Here is a 22,537-nt window from a genome sequence, read left to right as displayed (position 1 = left end):
CTACTCTACTCTACTCTACTCTATTCCATTCCATATTTTCTATTCTATTCTATTCTATTCTATTCTATTCTATTCTATTCTATTCTATTCTATTCTATTCTATTCTATTCTATTCTATTCTATTCTATTCTATTCTATTCCTATTCTATTCATGGTGGGATCAAGTTGTTTCTTTGTAAAAAAAAGACCAATCTGGGCTGAAGGCTGCAGGGAAATACTAATTCATCATTGCAAAGGTATGTTTTGGAGTTTAGACAACCATTTGTCTAAAATGGTATAAGGTTTCCTGCTTGAGCAGGGGGCTGGACTAGAAGTCCTCTAAGGTCCCTTCCAAGTCTGTTATCCTGGTTCTTTTTCTGACAACTACTCTAAGGCCCTTTATTCACTAACGATTTGGAACATCACCTAACCAGGTTAACGTTTCTCAACCTTGGCATCTTTTAAGATGGGTGGACTTCAGTTCCCAGAATTCAAGCTGTGCCGGCTGGGGAATTCTGGGAGTTGAAGTCCACCCACCTTAAAGTTACCAGGGGGTGAGAAACACGGCAACGAAGTGACAACATTATGCACTGACTTTCAACGGAAATTATGGTCATAAGTCAAGGCTACCTCTATTTTGTTGGGAGGATTTGAACCCAGTGCCATCCATCCAGAGTTGCTGTTCGCCCAGCCTTGGTGGCCATAAAGCATTTTTTTCCTCAAACTCGGCAGCTTGAACATGGGTGGACTTCAATTCCCAGAATTCCCCAGCCAGCCAGGTTTGATGAAAGGAAGCCAGCCTGCCTGCCATTTACAGCATAACCAAGTTAAAACCATACTAGGTTAGGAATTCCACCCCTCCATTCTGCGCAGGAGAACGTGGCCTGTCAACAAGCCACGTCTTGAACACGATGCTGTGATTTAAGATCCATTTCACAATGCCTATTTCAAAAGAGATATAGACGTATCCATCTTCACTTGTCTCGTAAAATTCCCTTTTTTAGGAGTTCTCTGAAAAACCAAAACAGTGGAATGTTCTTATCTTTCCTCACTGCCGTTTTAAACCAGGTTGCCTTTTATCTTCTCAACCTTGACAGTTTATTCCAAACATTAAGCCAACTGCAGGAGAAATATCTTCTACGGATGGACCTGGAAGAGATTAATTCAGTTGTGGGCCCTCCATCACGGGAGATTTTCAAGAAGAGACTGGACAAGCATTTGTCTGAAATGGTATAGGATTTCCTGCCTGAGCAGGGGGTTGGACTAGATGACCTCCAAGGTCCCTTCCAACTCTGTTATTCGATGTTCGAACTGCTATAATTAAAGAAAGAGTTTATCCAGTTATTGTTTCCATTTGGAAACCACTTCTGGACTCGAAAGAAAATATATACAGTATATATATGAAAATTTGTTTTTTCAGGTTTTGAGGATTCCATGAATTTGTTATCGAGTGCTTAAGAAATACGTAAAGCAAAAAGTTGAGGTTGTGACTGTATTTTGTATCGATAAAAGGAGAGATATTTTTAGGCAAAAGAGGCAAAAATACTTGCTCTTTTTACGTAACCCTGATCAAAGAGAAGGTCTTCTAGTCCAGGGCTTTTCAACCAGTGGTACGGGTGCCACCTGTGGTACATGGGCACCTGGCACTTGTGGTACGCGACCATCCTAGGAAAGTGGTAGCGGGGGAAGGGAATGAGCTGAACCGGTGGCGGCACCGCACAAGCCTGAGCGAGAGACGGCTGGAGCTGCAGGGCTGTCGGGGCTCAGCGGAAGCGCCAAGATCAGCGCCAGGATCCAGCTGGAGCTCAGCACCAATCCTGGGACTTCTGCTGAGCCCAGAAGAAGCGCTGATCAGCTGGAATGTTGCAGCATCTCCAGGGTCTTGTGATTTACATTCAGATGCTTGGCAACTGATTCATATTTATGATGGTCACAATGTCCCAGGGTCATGTGAAGGGACCAAAACCTGCTGCAACCACCCAGCAGACCGAGGGGGCGGGATAAAAACCAAACACCCCCCCACCCCACCCCCACTGCCAATCCTCAACAGAAATGCTCACAACCATGAAAACCTCGGCCAGGAGGAAGATGCCGCCGGGCAGGCAGGCAGGTATCTTGCTCGGCTGTGGCTTGGGGGGCACTTTTTTCAGGGCCATGGTAACTTCGAACAGTCACTAAGCGAACTGTTGTAAGTCGAGGACTACCTGCACTTCATCACTTTTTTCCCTTTTTTTTTTCTTTGGTCATCAAGTTTTTGACCCCTTGCTAGGCGACCGGTGGTCCTCGGATGTTGCCCTATCCTAAAAGTGGTACAATGGGTGAAAAGGTTGAATAGCCCTGCTCTAGTCTAGTCCACCTGGCTCAGGAATTCTGGGAGTTGAAGTCCACGAGTCGTAAAAGAGCCAAGGTTGCCTACCCCTGGTCTAGTCTATTCCAGGCCCCTGCTCAATCAGGAAACCCTACGTGTCATTTCAGAGAAATGGCTGTCCAGTCTCTTCTTGAAAACCTCCAGTGTTGGAGCACCCACAACATCTGGTGGCAGGCTGTTCCACTGGATAATTGTTCTCACCATCAGGGAAATCCCTCCTTTGTTCCAGGTTGCTTCTCTCCTTGGTTAGTTTCCATCCCCGTTGCTTCTTGTCCCGCCTTCAGGCGCTTTGGAAAATAGGTGGACAACCCCCCCCCTCTTCTTTGGGGCAGCCCCTCAAATGTTGGAAGATGCTATCATGTCATCCCTAGTCCTTCTCTCTTTGTGGATTTCCACCCCCACCCCCAAAAAAATAATCTACACCATTTCCCCGCTTAAATTCAAGATTGTTCGTCAGCTTTCAAGCCACACCATCAAAAGAAATTCAAGGGAGGGCTGGCAAAATGGAAAAATCCGTCTGTCTTTACACACCCACCGTTTCCTTCAGCATCCCCGGTTCTACTTCTCCTTTGAAAAATGTAAACTTCCTTCTCCTTGGTGCCTGCTCGCCGTGCCTCACTCATCTATTAAATGCCTCACTCATTTATTTAATAAATAAATAAATCTGGCAAAGCGGAAATTTGAGTGAGGGCATCTTGCATCAGCTGGGTAGAAAATTCACCCCCCCCCTCCCTTGAGGCAAAATTACTCGGGAAAAGACCGTTTCAGGCCTAAAATTGACGCCCCATGCTCTTTTTATGTAGCCCTGATCAAAGAGAAGGGCGGTTGTGTCACAACCCACACATAGAATCCAAACCCCTAGGGCGGGACCTGGGAGGTCTTCTAGTCCAACCCCCTGCTCAAGCACACAAGGGGTTGTCCAGTCTCTTCTTAAAAACCTCCACTGTTGGTATCCGAACTGCCAGCCCCAATGTTGGAGGTGTGGTTGTGAAGATGCAACGTATTTTCATATATGGTGGACCTGTAAAAAGGTTACAGCTTTTTGGATTAAAATTTGGTGGAATATGCAAAAAATATTCAAGAAAAGGATAAAGTTTTGTCCGCAATTGTTTTTACTGGACATTATTACAGATACTACTGTCGTGGACACTAAGTTGATGTTGAATTTAATTACGGCAGCGAGACTTTTAGTAGCGCAATATTGGAAGAAGGAAGAACTGCCGACTATAGAAGAATGGACTTTAAAAGTTTCCAACCTGGCTGAAATGGCAAAGATCTCAGCGTACTTGAAAGACCAGTCGCAACAGAGATATATTGTGGAGTGGAGGAGATGGATTGATTACATCCAGAATAAATATGGGACTAAAAAGTTTCGCCTAGCATTTGAATAAGTATTGATGTGATATATAAATTACTTGTAGTTATTTTAATAAGAGTTAAAGTGCGATAGAACTTAATATTTTATTGTTGTTTGCATATGGTAGACTATGATTGTTTGTATTTTTATACCCTGTATTTAGCTCTGGGAAGTCGGGGAGGGGGGAGGGGGAGGGGAGGGAAGAGTTGGGGAGGTTTGGGGAGAGGGGAGGGGGTGGGGAGGGGTTTTGTCTTTTAAAAAATGTACTGTAAAACTTTTCAATAAAAAAAAAACCTCCACTGTTGGAGCACCCACAACTTCTGGTGGCAGGCTGTTCCACTGGTTTATTATTCTCACTGTCTGAAATTCCTCCTTAGTTCTAGGTTGGATCTCTCTTTGATTAGTTCCTGCCCATTTTATCTTGTCCTGCCTCTCTTTGCAAACCCCACTCGCTTCTAGCACTGAGGATGTTACCCAGTTGGGTCATGAAACGTCTGCAAGAAAACCACCCAGCTCAGAGAGCACCAAGGTCCCCACCGTTCAACCTTGATCTACAAATGTTCTCTTCAGTTGGTTTCACACTATCCTCGTATTTTCATACATTTTTTTTTTGCTGGTGCTCCTTTAAGGCAAATTACAGTTTAGTGGCAATTTGTGCTGTCCAGGTTCAACAAAATACAGAAATAACACGGATAGGAAATTTCTCCTTCATTCTAGATTGGATCTCTTCTTGATTAGTTTTCATGCGTTGCTTCTTCTTCTGCCTACAGGGGCTTTGGAGAATACCCTGAAGGCAGACAAACACACACACACACACACCTTTTTTTGTTTTTGTTTGGGGCAGCCTCTCAAATATCAGAAGATGCTATCATGTCCCCCTTGGTCCTTCTCTTGAATAGGTTAGACATACCTGGCTCTCTCAACGGTTCATCCTACAATTCAGCCAGATTTGGGACCTAACCCAGACAAACATCTTCTCTGCTCCCTTAAAACCAAGTTTTGGATCCCCAGCAGAGCGAGCTAAATAAATTAGACTAGACTAGAAGAATAGAATAGAATAGAATAGAATAGAATAGAATAGAATAGAATAGAATAGAATAGAATAGAATAGAATACAATACAATACAATACAATACAATACAATACAATACAATACAGTACAGTACAGTACAATACAATAATATACTATGGAACAGAATAGAATAGAATAGAATAGAATAGAATAGAATAGAATAGAATAGAATAGAATAGAATACAATACAATACAATACAATACAATACAATACAATACAATACAATACAATACAATACAATACAATACAATAATATACTATGGAACAGAACAGAACAGAACAGAACAGAACAGAACAGAACAGAACAGAATAGAATAGAATAGAATAGAATAGAATAGAATAGAATAGAATAGAATAGAGCTGGAAGGGACCTTGGAGGTCATCTAGTCCAACCCCCTGCTCAGGGAGAAAACCCTATACCATTTCAGACAGGTGGCTGTCCAGTCTCTGCTTAAAATCCTCCAGTGTTGTCGCCTTCAAAACCTCTGGAGGCAAGTTGCTCCACTGATTAATTGTTCTAACTGTTGTAACTGTTGCACCCTCTTGTCAAACACGGTGCAAACAGGCTGAGGGCTGCCCTTGTTCGCGGGCCGAGAGGCAGCCAGGGAGCGCGGACGGACAGCGAAATGGAGGAGGAAAAACCTTTGAGAATAAGTTCAAAGTCCGCGAGGGACCTTTGTGTTTTTTTTTCGGGGGGTGGCTGGGTGGGTGGTGGTACCTGGAGAGAATCTAACTCCCCGTTGCCCAGCTAGGAGACACCCTCACCCCCCCTCCCCGAATTAAAGCAAGCCTGTGGCGCAACACCCTTGCCTTGACGTTTGCAAAGCAGCACCGCGGGGAGGGAAGAAAAAAAAAATCTTTGCCCAAAACCTCTAGTTTCCTATCCAGGATAATAAAATGGACTTTTTTTAAAAAAAAAAGAAAAGAAAAGAAAAGAAAAAAGAAAAAAAAAGAAAAAAAAGAAAAAACGAGAGGGGGAGGGGGAGAGAGGGAGAGAGAGAGAGAGAAGGTAATTGCTTTTTTTTTAAAAAAAAAACCACATACCTGTTTTACGTCGCAAGATCTTCTTTTGCAAAGTCTGCTGAATCGGATTCACCCAGATCTGGACATTTTGGGCAGAAGCAGGACGGCGGGGTCTGCAGCCGGGACTCACATGGTCCAGGGTTCAAGAGCTCTCCAAGGCTTTGGACCCCGCCCCCCCTCCCTCTTTCTTCCCCTTCTCTCTTTCTGCCTCCGCTCCCGTCTTTTTCCGAAAAGTCCGCTAAAGTTTCTGCTTCCCGCGGGATCGCCGCCGCGGCTCTCCGCCTGGAGGAGGTGAATCCATTGAAGGAGACACTAGATCTCCAAAGCGCCGGGAGGGATCAGCTGCAGGGGCTGGGGCTGGGCTGGGCTTGATGGGGAGGGCGGGAAGGGGGTGGTGGTCAGGAGGCAAGCAGGCGATCGGGGTTCGGAGCTGCCGGCGGAGTCTCTAGTCCTCATGGAGGAGGGGAGTCCTCTTGGGGGCTGGGGGAAGGGGAGAAGCTGCCAAGTTGGTCTGTTCTTGGTCCCACCCCTTTCCCACGACACGTGCACGCAGATTACCCCCCCTTCCCCTCCACTTGCTTTAGGGCAGATGAAAGTGGGAGGGGGGGGGAAAGAGGAGTTTCTGAAAAAAATACCCGGGAGCGTTTTTTCTTTCCTAACTCATAAAATGCTTTGCAAGTCAGAAGCTAAAGCAAATTTTTTAGATGCGGAGTGGGCAAACTGGGGGAGGACTTATAGTATCAATATTAGGATTATTAGGATAATTAGCAATAGCAATAACCTAGTATAGTATACTATATGGCATATAGTATAGTGTATAGTATAGTGTATAGTATAATATCGTTTAAAGTATAGTATATAGTGTAGTATAGTATAGTATATTGTACAGTATAATATAGTATTATAGTATAGTGTATAGTACAGTATACTATTATTATAGTAGTGTACAGTATAGTATAGTATTATAGTATAGTGCATAGTATAGTATTATAGTATAGTGCATAGTATAGTATGGTGTATAGCATAGTATTAGTATTATAGTATAGTGTAATATAGTATTATTATAGTAGAGTGTATAGTATTAGTATTAGGAGTATTGGGAGTATTAGTATTAGTGTATAACATAGTATAGTATTATTATAGTAGAGTGTATAGTATAGTATAGTGTATATTATAGTATAGTATTAGTATAGTATATAGTATAGTACAGTGTATAGTATAGCATTAGTATTATAGTAGAGTGTATAGTATAGTGTAATATAGTATTATTATAGTATTATAGTATAGTGTATAGTGTGAGGGATGCGGTGGCTCAGTGGGTTAGGACGCTGAGCTTGGCGGGTCGAATCCCGAGTGCCGCATAACAGAGTGAGTGCCTGTTACTTGTCCCAGCTTCTGCCAGCCAGTATGTAAAAATGCAAGTAGAAAAATAGGGACCACTACGGTGGGAAGGGAACAGCGCTCCGTGCGCCTTTGGCGTCTAGTCATGCCGGCCACATGACCACGGAGACGTCCTCGGACAAGCGCTGGCTCTTCGGCCTTGAAACGGAGATGAGCACCGGCCCCTAGAGTCGGAAACGACTAGCACGCACGTGCGGGGGAACCTTTAGCTTTACCTTTGTATAGTGTATAGTACAATGTATAGCATAGTATAGTGTATATTATAGTATTAGTATTAGTATTAGTGTATAGTATAGTTTAGTATTATAGAATAGTGCATAAAAGGTAAAGGTAAAGGTTCCCCCGCACATGCGTGCTAGTCGTTTCCGACTCTAGGGGCCGGTGCTCATCTCCGTTTCAAAGCCGAAGAGCCAGCGCTTGTCCGAGGACGTCTCCGTGGTCACGTGGCCGGCATGACTAGACGCCAAAGGCACACGGAACGCTGTTACCTTCCCACCGGAGTGGTCCCTATTTTTCTACTTGCATTTCTACGTGCTTTCGAACTGCTAGGTTGGCAGAAGCTGGGACGAGTAACAGGCGCTATATATAAAGGAAACATGGCTGAGTTGCATCCCCTCCCCTTTGCACACTCATGGGGGAGGGATTGGAGCACACAAGACCCCTCCCCTTTGCAAGCTCATGGGGGGAGGGATTGGAGCACACGACCCCTCCCCTTTTGCACACACATGGGGAGGGGCTGGGGGCACAGAAGACCCCCTCCCCTTTTGCACACTCATGGAGGATGGGCTGGGGGCACAGGAGACCCTTCCACTTTTGTAGACACATGGGGCACAGAAGATGGCTCCCCTTTTGCACACTCATGGGGGAGGGGCTTGGGGCACAGAAGACTCCTCCCCTTCTGCACACACATGGGGAGGGGCTTGGGGTGCAGAAGACCCCCCCTCCCCTTTTGCACACATGGAGTGGGCTGGGGGCACAGGAGACCCTTCCACTTTTGTAGACACAGGGGGCACAGAAGACCCCCACTTTGCACACTCATGGGGAAGGGCTTGGGGCACCCAAGGCCCCTCCCCTTTTGCACAATCATGGAGGATGGGCTGGGGGCACCCAAGACCCCTCCCCTTTTGCACAATCATGGAGGAGGGGCTTGGGGCACAGAAGACTCCTCTCCTTTTGCACCCTCATATGGGAGGGGCTTGGGGCACAGAACACCCCCCCCCCACTTTGCACACACATGGGGAGGGGCTTGGGGCACACAAGACCCCCCCCCCTTAATCATGGGAACTGAAGGGGGAGTGGTCCTCTGTGCACCTTGCTGGAGGCCACTTTCCACCTTCTAGAAGGGGCCTGAGCTGTCTTGGGGTGCTGCCTCGCCAACCGGGGTGCCCCCAATAGTGAGAGGATGTGGGGGGGCCTCTTGTGGAGGGCCCTGCTTTGGTTTGCCCCCCCCCTCCAGCCAGCCTGGGCTGTTCCTGGACAGGGCTGGAAAGGAGAGGGAGCTGCTGGAAAGAAAGGGGAGGGAAAAGCCAGCTGGATGACTTGGGCAGTCCGCCTCTCTCGGCCAAGCCCACCTCACAGGGTTGTTGTTGCAAGGAAAGGAGGGGGAGGAGGGAGTATTGTGTGTAATCGCCACCTTGGGTTATTTGTAAATATGCAGGGAGTCCTCGGCGTACGACCAGAACAAGCCCAAAAGTTCCCCTTGTCAAGCGAGACAGCGGTTAAGTCAGTTTTGCCCCGTTTTGCGACTTTTCCTGCCACCGCTGTTAAGTGAACCACCGCCGCTGTTCGTCACACCCGGTCGCTAAGCGAATCCGGCTTCCCCCACGGACTTTGCCCGTCGGAAGGTCGCACAAGGGGGAAATCCCGTGAGCCGTGTGCACGCGCGACCGTCATAAAGATGAGTCGGCCGCCGAGCGTCCGAATTTTGATCGTGCGACCACAGGGGGAAGGCTGGGACGGTCATTAAGTGTGAAAAACAGCCACCGGTTGCTTTTTCCCCCCAAGGCCTTTGTAACTTCAAAGGGTCACTAAATGAATCATCGTTAAGTCGAGGCCTCCCTGGAGGAAAGGTTCACGGCCTTATTTGCAAAAAGAATAAAGGCGGGATACCGATAATTTAAAAATGGCACCCAGAGGAAGACCAAAATGGGGGGGGGAAGAGAATTCCCACCAAACACCCCCTCCCCAATTTCTTTTTCAGCTCCATCCATGCACTTTCAGCCCCCCCCCCCCGGAGCTGCTGCTGCTGCTCTCTGTAGGCCACTGTTGGTACTGCATGCAAGTAGTCTTGGACCTACGACAGCAATTGAGCCCATCGTTACTGTCGCTAAGCGAGACAGTTCTTAAGTGAGCCTTGCCCCATTTTACGACCTTCCTTGCCATGGTTGTTAAGTGAATCGCTGAAATTGTTAAGTTAATCAGACCGTTGTTCAGGGAATCTGGCTTCCCCCCCCCCGTTGCTAAACGAGACGGCGGTTCAGGGATTCCTGCCCCCTTTTATGACTTTGCCTACCACCGTTGTTAAAAGTGAATCGTTGCAGCTGTTTGTCAGATGGTTGTTAAATGAATCCGGTTTCCCCATTGAGAAGGTCGCAAAAGGGGATCCCGTGACAGCCCCGTCATAAATGTGAGTCAGTTGCCAAGCACTGTCTGAATTTGGATCGCGTGATCCTGGGGAGGCTGCAACGGTCGTTAAATGTGAAAAACAGCCCTAAGTCCCTTTTTTCCAATGCTGTTATAGCTTTGAATGGTCTCTAAATAAATTGATTCAATCAGAATAGATCTGGAAGGTACCTCAGAGGTCTTCTAGTCTGACCCCCTGCTCAGGCAGGAGACCCTATACCATTTCAGACAAATGGCTGTCCAGTCTCTTCTTTAAAACTTCACGTGTTGGAACATTCACGAGTTCTGGTGGCAAGCTGTTCCACTGGTGAATTGTCCTCATTGGCTCAGGAATTCTGGGAGTTGAAGTCCACAAGTCATAAAAAGGGCCAAGGTTCCCCCCCCCCACCCCTGGTATAGTCTCTCCTGCTTCGGCAGTGGGTTGGACTAGATGACCTTCAAGGTCGCTTCCAACTCTTTGTTATTCTGCAATAGTTCAATTTGGAGATGGGGCCGGGACTTCTAAATTCACTCCTTCTAGATTCCTGCTTTGGATTCTGGGGCAAAGAAAAATAATAATAATAAATAAAAAAGCCTGCAAGCCTTGCAGATCAAAGCCGATGCCGTCTGCAAAACCGGCAGGGATTAAAAAAATGCCAAGGCTGCAAAACTATTTATCAGATTGCAGCCCCCCCCCCCACTGTCCTGAACCCTGCAAGGTAGGTGGGGGAGGGGAGGGGAGGGGAGGGGAGAGAGAGAGAGAGAGAGAGAGAGAGAGAGAGAGAGAGAGGGAGAGAGAGAGATCACTAGAATAATTTCCTGCTGGAGCCTCAAGTGTAGATTAGAACTCGGCTCTCCCTGCTGCTAATTCAGAATTTTCAAGTCCCGCCTTAGGCATAGGAGCTGGTTGGGTGTCTTTCAGCCAATCACCAGGAGACGATAAGTTCTAGTCCTTCCTTACATATGAAAGCCAGCTGGGTGTCTCTGGGCCAATCACTAGGAGACGGTGAGTTCTAGTCCTGCCTTAGCCATGAAAGCCAGCTGGTTGACTTTGGGCCAATCACCGGGAGACGGTGAGTTCCAGTCCTGCCTTAGCCATGAAAGCCAGCTGGTTGACTTTGGGCCAATCACCGGGAGATGGTGAGTTCCAGTCCTGCCTTAGCCATGAAAGCCAGCTGGTTGACTTTGGGCCAATCACCGGGAGACGGTGAGTTCCAGTCCTGCCTTAGCCATGAAAGCCAGCTGGTTGACTTTGGGCCAATCACCGGGAGACGGTGAGTTCCAGTCCTGCCTTAGCCATGAAAGCCAGCTGGTTGACTTTGGGCCAATCACCGGGAGACGGTGAGTTCCAGTCCTGCCTTAGCCATGAAAGCCAGCTGGTTGACTTTGGGCCAATCACCGGGAGACGGTGAGTTCTAGTCCTGCCTTAGCCATGAAAGCCAGCTGGTTGACTTTGGGCCAATCACCGGGAGACGGTGAGTTCCAGTCCTGCCTTAGCCATGAAAGCCAGCTGGTTGACTTTGGGCCAATCACCGGGAGACGGTGAGTTCTAGTCCTGCCTTAGCCATGAAAGCCAGCTGGTTGACTTTGGGCCAATCACCGGGAGACGGTGAGTTCCAGTCCTGCCTTAGCCATGAAAGCCAGCTGGTTGACTTTGGGCCAATCACCGGGAGACGGTGAGTTCCAGTCCTGCCTTAGCCATGAAAGCCAGCTGGTTGACTTTGGGCCAATCACCGGGAGACGGTGAGTTCCAGTCCTGCCTTAGCCATGAAAGCCAGCTGGTTGACTTTGGGCCAATCACCGGGAGACGGTGAGTTCCAGTCCTGCCTTAGCCATGAAAGCCAGCTGGTTGACTTTGGGCCAATCACCGGGAGACGGTGAGTTCCAGTCCTGCCTTAGCCATGAAAGCCAGCTGGTTGACTTTGGGCCAATCACCGGGAGACGGTGAGTTCTAGTCCTGCCTTAGCCATGAAAGCCGGATGGGAGACAGTGATCGTTTTTCAGTGAATCTGGTTCCCCATTCACAGGTCGCAAAAGATCACATGACCCCGGGACGCTGCGACTGTCATAAATATGAATCAGTAGCCAAGCGTCCCAATTTTGATCACGTGACCACAGGGATGCTGCAACGGTCATAAGTGGGGGGAAAAGTTTACAAGTCCCCTTTTTTTTCCCCAGGGCCCTTGTAATGTGCCCTAAATCGTTGTGTGACTTTTTTTACACACATTTGACCAGCAAGAGCCTGTTTTATCTCCCTTCTTTATCCTCCCGCTCTCTCTCTCTTAATTCGGATGGAGGTACCTTCAGAAATCTTGGGGGGCAAAAAAATAAATAAAAAAAAAACCCTGATCAAATCCGGTTCCTTCTCCTTCACAAGCCGCTAGTCCTTAAGATCAAGCCAGGAGACCAAAACCTTTCATTCAGGCAAGTGTTTTAATTAAAATACTTCATAGCACCATAGAGTTGTTGAGAGCATACGAAATGTGGTTTATTATTGTTATTTTTTTTTCAATGTTTCCCTTTCTTTCAGGGTGGGGGAACTCTTTGCCGGCCGGTTTAACAATTGTTCAACTCTGCCTCCCTGTGGGAAAGGGGAGATCTCGGCAAAAGGAGATTCCCACCAATTGGAATTCTGTTTTTGGAAAGCAAAAAACCCAACCAAACCCAGCAGAGCGAAGCCATCTTTTCCAACCTGGTTACCCCCTCCAGATGAGACGGGATCCCATGGACTGTCCAGTTGCGGGTCCCGAGATGATAATAATAATAATAAAAAAATTAAGATATATTTTGCTTATATATTCCTTCTTTTGCTGGGCATCCAATTCGGTAAAAAGAAACCGCTCAGTAAGAAGGAACGCCAAGTTGCAGAAGACCGGCTGGAAAAGATGGGAGGGGGTGGCCATTACTGGATAACAGACCCATATCCGACAAGGCGACAGGCAAAGACACCCCCCCCCCCGAGGGGAACCCCTTCCTGAAAACAGCAAATCTCCTTCCCAAGGAGAGAGCCCTCCAATTCCGGTCGAGAAACTGTCCTATTAAAATTATGATTATTTTTTCGTACAGCTCGTTCCAAATCCATTCCTTCCCCGGGTTTAAAATGAGTGCATTTAGATGAGTTTAAAAAGCCGTATTTTTGTTTTTGTTTTTTAAGAAAAAGTGGCACTGAGTTACGATGGAAAGCAGACGCGCCGATGCGGGGGGCGGGGGGGCGGGGAGGGAACCCCAAGCCAGAGATGGACGGGGTCTTCCGAAGGGTGGTGGTGATGGGTGTGTGTGTGTGAATGTTAGCACCTCTAGCTGAGAACCCCCCACCTCCCATCGGGGAGGACTCGGCTGCAGACCTCCGGGTCCTGAGGCCCTTGCTGGCTTGGAGTTGACCCAGAAGGAGAGGGGGGGGGCGGTTTCCCCTCCTCCTCCCGACCGATCAGTTGGCCAAAGCCCCCATTGGATCCCAGGCGGGCAAGGAAATGGGCTCCTGCTGTAAGATCCCCAAGACTTCTTCCGGAACGTGTTTGCGATCCACCACCACTTCGTACACAAACTCGGAGAACCAGGCGTCCGTCATGAGCAGGTAACCTGAAAAGGAGATAGGGGTGGGTGTGGGGGAGAGAGACAAGAGAGTCAGAGAGACCAGGGGTCTTCAACCCCCCCCCCAGGTCCGTGGACCGGTACTGGGCCGTGGCACGCCAGCAACCGGTCCGCACAAACAAGCAAAGCCCCATCCGCGGGCTGCAGGCAGCACGCAAAACCACGCGCTCTCCGGTCCACTGAAAAACCTCTCTCCACGGAACCAGCGGTCCCTGGTGATGCCCGAAAGGTTGGGGGCCTCTGCCTTAACATCTGCCTCGCTTAGCGACAGAAATTTTGAGCTCAGTTGTGGTCGTCAGGCGAGGACCACCTGAAGTGGCTATTTTTTTAAAATTAAGATATTTTGATTATTTTTCTATTTGTTCTATAATCTGTAAGCCAGCCAGAGTCACCCTAGGGAAGAGATGGGTGGTATAATAATTTAATAAAGATAGATGGATAGAAGATAGATAGATCATAATCATAATAGTAAAGTTGGAAGAGAGATCATCTAGTCCAAACCCCTGCTCAGGCAGGAAACCGTATACCATTTCATACAAATGGCTGTCCAGTCTCTTCTTAAAAACTTCCAGTGTTGGAGCATTCACAGCTTCTGGAGGCAAGGAGTTCCACTGGTTAATTGTTCTAACGGTCAGGAAAGTTCCAGGTTGCTTCTCTCCTTCATTAGTTTCCATCCGTTGCTTCTCATCCTGCCTTCAGGGGCTTTGGAGAATAGCTTGACTCCCTCTTCTTTGGGGCAGCCCCTGAGAGACTGGAAGACTGCAATCACGTCCCCCCCTAGTCCCTCTCTTCATTAAACTAAACAGACCCAATTCCAGCAACCGTTTCTTATATGTTTTAGCCTCCAGTCCCCCGATCATCATTGTTGCCCTTCTCTGTACTCTTTCCAGATGACTGGTAGATAGATAGATAGATAGATAGATAGATAGATAGATAGATAGATAGATAGATAGATAGATAGATAGATAGATAGATAGATAGATAGATAGATAGATAGATAGATAGATAGATAGATAGATGGATGGATGGATGGATGGATGGATGGATGGATGGATGGATGGATGGATGGATGGATAGATGATAGATAGATAGGTAGGTAGGTAGATAGATAGATAGACAGATAGATAGATAGATAGATACATAGATAGATAGAGATGATAGGTAGAGATAGATAGATAGACAGACAGACAGACAGACAGATGATAGGTAAAGATAGATAGATAGATAGATAGATAGATAGATAGATAGATAGATGATAGATAGATAGATAGATAGATAGATAGATAGATAGATAGATGATAGGTAGATAGATAGACAGACAGACAGACAGACAGACAGATAGATAGACAGATGATAGTTAAAGATAGATAGATAGATAGATAGATAGATAGATAGATAGATAGATAGATAGATAGATAGATAGATAGATTAGATTAGATTAGATAGACAGACAGACAGACAGACAGACAGACCAATCAGCAAGAACTGCCTGGATTTGACAGGTAGGTAGGCTGGGGAATTCTGGGAGTTGAAGTCCAGGCATCTGAAAAGTTACCGAGTTTGAAAAACACGGATTTAAACGAGTCTAAACCATATCCACAAATTGGCTTGATCCCAAATGAAGTTGCTGGACCGGCAAGCTCCTTCTAAGAGCCATCCACCATTCAGGCCCAGCTGAGCTTTTAACCACGACAGCCGTTGGATAAAACACAACCACGAAGACAGCACGGAGCAGCCAAAGAGAACACAGAACAAAGGTTGAGATGCCTCTGGGGAATGAACTAATGAATTCAACTCATCCATTGAATAACAGTCAGCGGAACGGCTTGCCTGCAGAAGATGCCGGCGCTCCATCGCTGGAGTTTTTTTAAGAAGAGACCCGACAGCCACCTGTCTGGAAAGATCTAGAGTTTCCTGCCTGAGCAGGGGGTTGGACTAGAAGACCTCCAAGGTCCCTTCCATGTCGGTTATTCTGTCCTGTTTCGTTTCCTGAATTCCTTTCTCGTAAAAAAAAAACACACACTCGTGCTTCTTCTCCCAAGACAAACAGGCTAAAAGGCTGAAATCACCCACCGTGGGAAAGGAAAATTCGTACGTGGGAAAAAAATATACACATAATATAGGCCTATATTTTGTTCAGAAGGGGACGAATTATGCCTCACGACGCTTCGCCGGCCTCCCCACCCCAGTTCCTGATTGCCAACCCCGCTTCTCCAAAGATCCAGTCCAGACAAGTCGTATCACTGACTCACTCCTTTCAAAATACTATCGCAGAAGGCAGATATGACGATGGCCTTAAGTAACTTACTGAATGTGATGATCCGGAGGTCTTTAGACGTTTGATGACTATTGATCAGAGACGGCCTAGTACAGGGATGGCCTACCTTGGCAACTTTAAGACTTGCGGACTTCCACTCCCAGAATTCCCTAGCCAGCCTGCTTTAAGAGGGACGGGTTTCCACTCCCAGAATCCCCCAGCCAGCCTGCTTTAAGAGAGGACGGCTTCCGCTCCCAGAATCCCCCAGCCGGCCTGCTTTAAGAGGGGAGGACTTCCGCTCCCAGAATTCCCCAGCCAGCCTGCTTTAAGAGGGACGGGCTTCCACTCCCAGAATCCCCCAGCCAGCCTGCTTTAAGACGGGTGGACTTCCGCTCCCAGAATCCCCCAGCCAGCCTGCTTTAAGAGGGGTGGGCTTCCACTCCCAGAATTCCCCAGCCAGCCTGCTTTAAGAGGGGTGGGCTTCTGCTCCCAGAATCCCCCAGCCAGCCTGCTTTAAGAGGGGTGGGCTTCCGCTCCCAGAATTCCCTAGCCAGCCTGCTTTAAGAGGGACGGGCTTCCACTCCCAGAATCCCCCAGCCACCCTGCTTTAAGAGGGGTGGACTTCCGCTCCCAGAATCCCCCAGCCAGCCTGCTTTAAGAGGGGTGGGCTTCCGCTCCCAGAATCCCCCAGCCAGCCTGCTTTAAGAGGGGTGGACTTCAGCTCAGCATGCTGGCTGGGGAATTCTGGGAGTGGAAGCCCACCCCTCTTAAAGTGGACAAACAAGCTCCCTGATTAGCAGGGATTTTTCCCAAGCTGACCTAAGGCGTTGTGGTGTTCTTTTTTCAATTTCTAGTTTTCAATTTTTATTTGTTTTTATTTGTTTTAATTAGGAACAAACGGACCCCCGTACATAAGTCTTTTCCTACTGACCCCATAGCCAGGGGGCTTACAATCCAACAGTTTCAGCATCCAGAACCCAGATCCCTGAACGCAAGCGTTTTTGAGCCCTCTCCGATTTGGGTCAAACTAGCCAGGGCCAGCAAAGGGCACGGATTCGAAGTGCGCCCAAAGCCACGAAAAGCCTCCGGGGGGACACGAAGGACTCAGTCCCGGGATGCAAAATCTGCCCTTCCCGCTTTTCCCTCTGGCGTGGAAAAACAAAAAAAAAACCAAAAACCCAGAACAAAATGTGCAGGCAAGAGCGAGATTTCGGCCAGTATTTTTGGAAAACAAAACTCCAAGGAAAAAAAAGCAGTTTGATAACCTCGGGGCCGAGGAAATTCCTGAATGTTGGAGGAAGTCCCTTGGCGGCGTGAACAATGCCCTTTGGGGTGGGGGTAGGCCCTGGGAAAGGGGAGCGGTCCTGGTGAGCAGAGGGAGCCCCCGCTTGGGGATGTGGGGGGGGGGAGGCTGGCTGGAAAGGTGGGGCTAGACCTCAAGAAAGGACTCCAATTTCCTCCCTAACTTCTCGCACTCAGCGCCTCCCCACCAATTTAGCCTGTTGCTATAGGCGAGCCTCTGCCAGCGAGGTTTGACGTCGGTGTCTGAATGCCTGCAGGCCCAGCCAGACTCCGCTTCCAAACTGCTGGTCCTCAACTTACGACCGAAACGGAGCCCAAAATTTCCGTTGCTAAGTGAGACATTTGTTGTTAAGCGAGTTTCCCCCCCCCATTTTTACAACTTCCCTTGGCAGGATTTTTAAAAGCGAATCCCTGCCGTTGATCGCTTACTCACGCGGTCGTTAAGGGAATCTGGCTTCCCCCACTGACTTTGCTTGTCGGACGGTCGCCAAAGGGGATCACGTGACACTCCCCTCGGGGACGCCACATAACCGTCATAAATACGAGTCAGTGGCCGAGCGTCTGAATTTTGATCACATGACCCATGGGGATGCTGAAAGAGTCCTAAGTGTGAGAAATGGTCATACATCTCTATTTCCAGTGCCCTTGTAACTTTGAATCGTCACTGTACAAATTGTCATAAGTCGAGGACCTATCTGCATAGGATTTAATTCTATGTTATTATTTGGTGACTATATTTGGTCCACCTGGTTGGGTTTTTTGATTCCTGACGATTTTGCATGATTAAGAGGGCCCTTTTTTCCAGCCGACACGTGGGATTAAATGGTGTCGGCTTTTGTGTGCCACAACTCCCTTCATCCAATGCAATCGAGGGAGATGTAGGCAACCCTTCATCAGAGCGTGCACAGTCTTATTGCGCGAGATAAGCCAGGAGTAAACACGGTAAACAGTGGTCTGTATTAAATGATGGTTTATCTTACACTATCTACAAATATCATACACCAGGAACAATATACATACATGTGCTAATACAGCAGGATCCAACAAACCACAGCAGGAAACAGTAGAGAGGGAATACAACAGCAGAGTCTTCCTTTTATACAAAGGCTGTTAAAGAGACACAGACACTGCTGGCTCTTAAAGGGACACAGACCCTGCTGGCTCTTAAAGGGACACAGACTCTGCTGGCTCTTGAAGGGACACAGACTGCTGAGTCATTTCCACCATTACATCTTACATTACATCTTACATTACATAAGCTGGTTAGCTGTGAGATCAATACCTTGACATCCTTGACTTACGACCACAGCAGAGCTCCAAATTTCTGTTTGCTAAGCAGGACAGTGGTCTGCCCCAATTTTACAACCGTTCGTGTCACAGTTGTTAAGGGAGTCACTGAGGTTGTTAAGTGAGTCACACGGTTTGTTAAGTGAATCTGGCTTGTCTTGTCGGAAGGTCGCAAAAGGGGATCACGTCACACACACACACACACAACACACACAGCAGGGATGGTGCAACCGTCATAAATGTGAGTCAGTTGTCAAGCATCGGAAATTTGGATCGCCATGGGGATGATGCTACTGACGGCCTTTAAGGGTGAAAAACGGACCTCTTTTTTTCCCCAGTGCCGTTGTAACTTTGAACTGTCACTAAGCAAATCGCTGTGAGGACTGCCTGTATTCGTAGGGCCTTTGCAGTGTTTGAATCCTGAACGCTCGACATGGCCCCCACTTGCCCTCAATTTGGGGAGGGGGGAGAAATCAACAGAGGCAGATTGCTTACATGGGGATGTGTTGCATCCAGATGAACCCCCCTCCCCCTTTGGCTCAACCAGGAAAGTCCTCCCCCCCCGCTTCACACACACACCCTTCCCGAGGCCCGCTGTACCTTTATTCCCACGGTCTTCGCCCCACGAATTCTCCACGCGCCACTTCTCGTAGCCTTCGTCCGGTTCTTCCTGGAAAGAGGAATCACGGGTCGTGAGAAAAACCCAGTGGAAACCCCTGACTGCGTGCACAAGACCGGTTCATCCCCGGGGATTGGAAATTACGGAAAACAGGGCCGGGTCTGCCCAATCAAATGATTTTGATCAACCGTTTTTACAGCAGTGATTTTTTTTTTAAAAACTACGGGTAGTCCTCAACTTACAACTAGAATCGAGCCCTGTAAATTCAACCGGGCGTTCAGGGAGCTTTGCCCCACTTTACGACCTTTCTCGCCACAGTTGTTAAGCGAATCGCTGCAGTGGGTTAATAACGCGGTCGTTAGGTGAATCCCATTGACTTTGCTTCTCGGAAGGTGGCAAAAGGGGACCGCGTGACGCCCCTGGGACGCTGCAAGACTGTCATAAATACGAGTCAGTGGCCAAGCGTCTGGATTTCGAGCACCTGACCCGGGAAAATGCTGCGACGGTCGTTAAGTGTGAAAAACGGTCCTGAGTCCCTTTTTTCTGGGCCATGGTAGCTTGGAACGGTCACTAAGCAAGCTGTTGTTAGGCCAAATGGCAGTTTTTGCAAAAGTTCTGTTTTGTTTCTTGGCGTCTTGCGGTCAAGAATCCTTCAGACTTTTGGACAACCGGCTGCTAAGACAAACAGGATTCCCACCAACCCGGCATTCCTGGTTTTTATTCGGCTGTCAACCACTGCTTCTCTCCCAATTTGCTCCCATCGTTGCAAAACATTTTTAAACCACCAAATCAGGATTGCCGGTGAGGATAAAGCAAGGGAGGGGGAATTTCCAAAGGCTCAGAGGGAAGAGAATTGTATGCGTGGGAAGATGACTAACCTCTGGGCAGTGTTCCTCTGTGTGTGTGTGTGTGTGTGTGTGTGTGTGTGTGTGTGTTGTGGTGTGTGTGTAGACCAACCCCATCAGATGATTCCCACCCTCATTTTTTAGGCCGTGGGGAACACTATTTTGATGCTGTTTTAGCATTTAGTGTCACTTTAGAACAGAGGCGTCCAAGCTTGGCCGCTTTACGGCTTGTGGACTTCAACTCCCAGAATTCCCCAGAGGACAAGGCGGATGGAGTCAGTTGATAGGTCAACAATTGGAAGCCTTGAGGGACCAGGTATGGGGCAGATCATGGAGAAGGTCTACCTCGGTCAGGGGTGGGGAACGGTGGCCCTTTTATGAGTTGTGGACTTCGACTCCCAGAATTCCTGAGCCAGCATAAAGTCATAAAAGGGCCACGGTTCCCCATGCTGGCTGAGGAATTCTGGGAGTTGAAGTCCACAAGTCATAAAAGAGCCATTGTTCCCCATGCTGGCTGAGAAATTCTGGGAGTTGAAGTCCACAAGTCATAAAAGGGCCACGGTTCCCCATGCTGGCTGAGGAATTCTGGGAGTTGAAGTCCACAAGTCATAAAAGAGCCATTGTTCCCCATGCTGGCTGAGGAATTCTGGGAGTTGAAGTCCACAAGTCATAAAAGGGCCACGGTTCCCCATGCTGGCTGAGGAATTCTGGGAGTTGAAGTCCACAAGTCATAAAAGAGCCATTGTTCCCCATGCTGGCTGAGGAATTCTGGGAGTTGAAGTCCACAAGTTATAAAAGGGCCACGGTTCCCCATGGTGGCTGAGGAATTCTGGGAGTTGAAGTCCACAAGTCATAAAAGAGCCATTGTTTGCCATGCTGGCTGAGGAATTCTGGGAGTTGAAGTCCACAAGTCATAAAAGAGCCATTGTTCCCCATGCTGGCTGAGGAATTCTGGGAGTTGAAGTCCACAAGTCATAAAAGGGCCATCGTTTCCCCCTTCTGATCTAGGTGGTCCCTAAAAGTTGACCCCAACCTGATGACACGTAACATCGAAGGTCTATATAAGTGGTTGTTGCGTTGACACCAACTTGATAACCCATAATCAATCAACCCGGCCTTGCCAATCTGTAGGATAGATAAATTTAAGGCAGGGGAAAGCATTTCTCCCAAGCCACTTACCTTCTTCGTGAAGGCTGTAATGACCATGGCGTGTGTCATCATGGATTCCCCGAAAATCAGCCGCTCGTCTTTCTTCAGATTCTTGATTGATACGCCGAACATCAGCTCATGATTGTATCTGCCAACAGCCAAAAAGGTTCTGAGTGGGGCAAGTAGGGCTGGGACCCCTGGGTGGACTTCAACTCCTACAATCCACTGCTGGTCGGGACTGAAGGCAGAAGTCACCCCAAACCCCTGGGCTGTTTTGTCCTCTTCTTTCTAAAAAATGCTTGATAAACTCAAGAGTAGCATTCAGCCAGTTGGGTCTAGTAGTGGCTAAGACTCCAGGCTAGAAACTCAGGAGACTCTGAGTTCTAGTCCCGCCTGAGTGACTTTGGGCCAATCACCAGGAGACTGGAAGTTCTAGTCCTGCCTTAGGCATGAAAGCCAGCTGGGTGACTTTGGGCCAATCACCAGGAGACGGTGAGTTCTAGTCCCGCCTGAGTGACTTTGGGCCAATCACCAGGAGACTGGAAGTTCTAGTCCTGCCTGAGGCACGAAAGCCGGCTGGGTGACTTTGGGCCAATCACCAGGAGACGGTGAGTTCTAGTCCCGCCTTAGCCATGAAAACCGGCTTGGTGACTTTGGACTAATCACCAGGAGATAGAGAGTTCTAGTCCCGTCTTAGGAATGAAAGCCGGCTGGGTGACTTTGGGCCAATCACCAGGAGATGGTGAGTTCTAGTCCTGCCTGAGGCATGAAAGCCAGTTGGGTGACTTTGGGCCAAGGAGATGGTGAGTTCTAGTCCCGCCTGAGGCAGAAAATCCAGCTGGGTGACTTTGGGCCAACCATCAGGAGACGGTGAGTTCTAGTCCTGCCTGAGGCACGAAAGCCGGCTGGGTGACTTTGGGCCAACCACCAGGAGACGGTGAGTCTAGTCCTGCCTGAGGCATGAAAGTCAGCTGGGTGACTTTGGGCCAATCACCAGGAGACCGTGAGTTCTAGTCCTGCCTGAGGCACGAAAGCCGGCTGGGTGACTTTGGGCCAATCACCAGGAGACGGTGAGTTCTAGTCCCGCCTTAGCCATGAAAACCAGCTTGGTGACTTTGGACTAATCACCAGGAGATAGAGAGTTCTAGTCCCGTCTTAGGAATGAAAGCCGGCTGGGTGACTTTGGGCCAATCACCAGGAGACGGTGAGTTCTAGTCCTGCCTGAGGCATGAAAGTCAGCTGGGTGACTTTGGGCCAATCACCAGGAGACGGTGAGTTCTAGTCCTGCCTGAGGTAGGAAACCCGGCTGGGTGACTTCAGGCCAATTCCTCTCCCTCAGCCCAGCCCACCTCGCAGAGTTGTCGTTGTGGGAAAAAGAAGCAGAAGAAGGAATATTACACATGTTCACCACCCTGACTTACTCGGAGAAACCCACAAGCAAATCAATACGTGTGTTTACCAATGAATTTGATGGATAAAATAAGGAAGATCAGAAAACGAACTGGGGCCTCCGCATGCAGGCAAGAAACACACACACACACACACACACACACCCCAAAAAAGTGAGGGAAACCCGGGCTCCTGCTTGGAAGCGCCCCCCCGGGGACAGCCCCCCCCAGCCCCTCCGAACGGGGTCCGCCCTGCACCAAACCTCACATCTTCATATCGTTGATGCCCAGCTTGCT

At 48.3% G+C, this 22,537-nt stretch overlaps 2 protein-coding genes across 2 annotated transcripts in view; both read right to left on the bottom strand.

Moving 5' to 3' along the window:
• SLC6A4 (solute carrier family 6 member 4) overlaps positions 1-6,003 on the bottom strand; it is a 51,050-nt gene extending 45,047 nt beyond the window's left edge. Inside the window, exon 1 of the mRNA XM_081338032.1 lies at positions 5,822-6,003. The gene's annotated coding sequence lies outside the window, so the exon portion shown is untranslated. The remainder of the gene's footprint in view (positions 1-5,821) is intronic.
• A 6,213-nt stretch (positions 6,004-12,216) lies between these two features.
• The window catches only part of BLMH (bleomycin hydrolase), a 17,761-nt gene continuing 7,440 nt past the window's right edge, over positions 12,217-22,537 (bottom strand). The window contains exons 4-7 of the mRNA XM_081313332.1: positions 22,509-22,535; positions 20,883-21,000; positions 18,840-18,909; positions 12,217-13,381 (exon numbers count right to left, since the gene is read on the bottom strand). Coding sequence (XP_081169458.1) covers positions 13,230-13,381; positions 18,840-18,909; positions 20,883-21,000; positions 22,509-22,535 — 367 coding nt within the window. The 3' untranslated portion in view covers positions 12,217-13,229. The remainder of the gene's footprint in view (positions 13,382-18,839; positions 18,910-20,882; positions 21,001-22,508; positions 22,536-22,537) is intronic.

This window comes from Vipera berus (genome assembly GCF_964194415.1).
Source record: "Vipera berus genome assembly, chromosome: 1".
NCBI lineage: Eukaryota > Metazoa > Chordata > Lepidosauria > Squamata > Viperidae > Vipera > Vipera berus.
The sequence above is the reverse complement of the archived record's forward strand: the minus strand, read 5'-3'. Positions and strand labels throughout refer to the sequence as shown.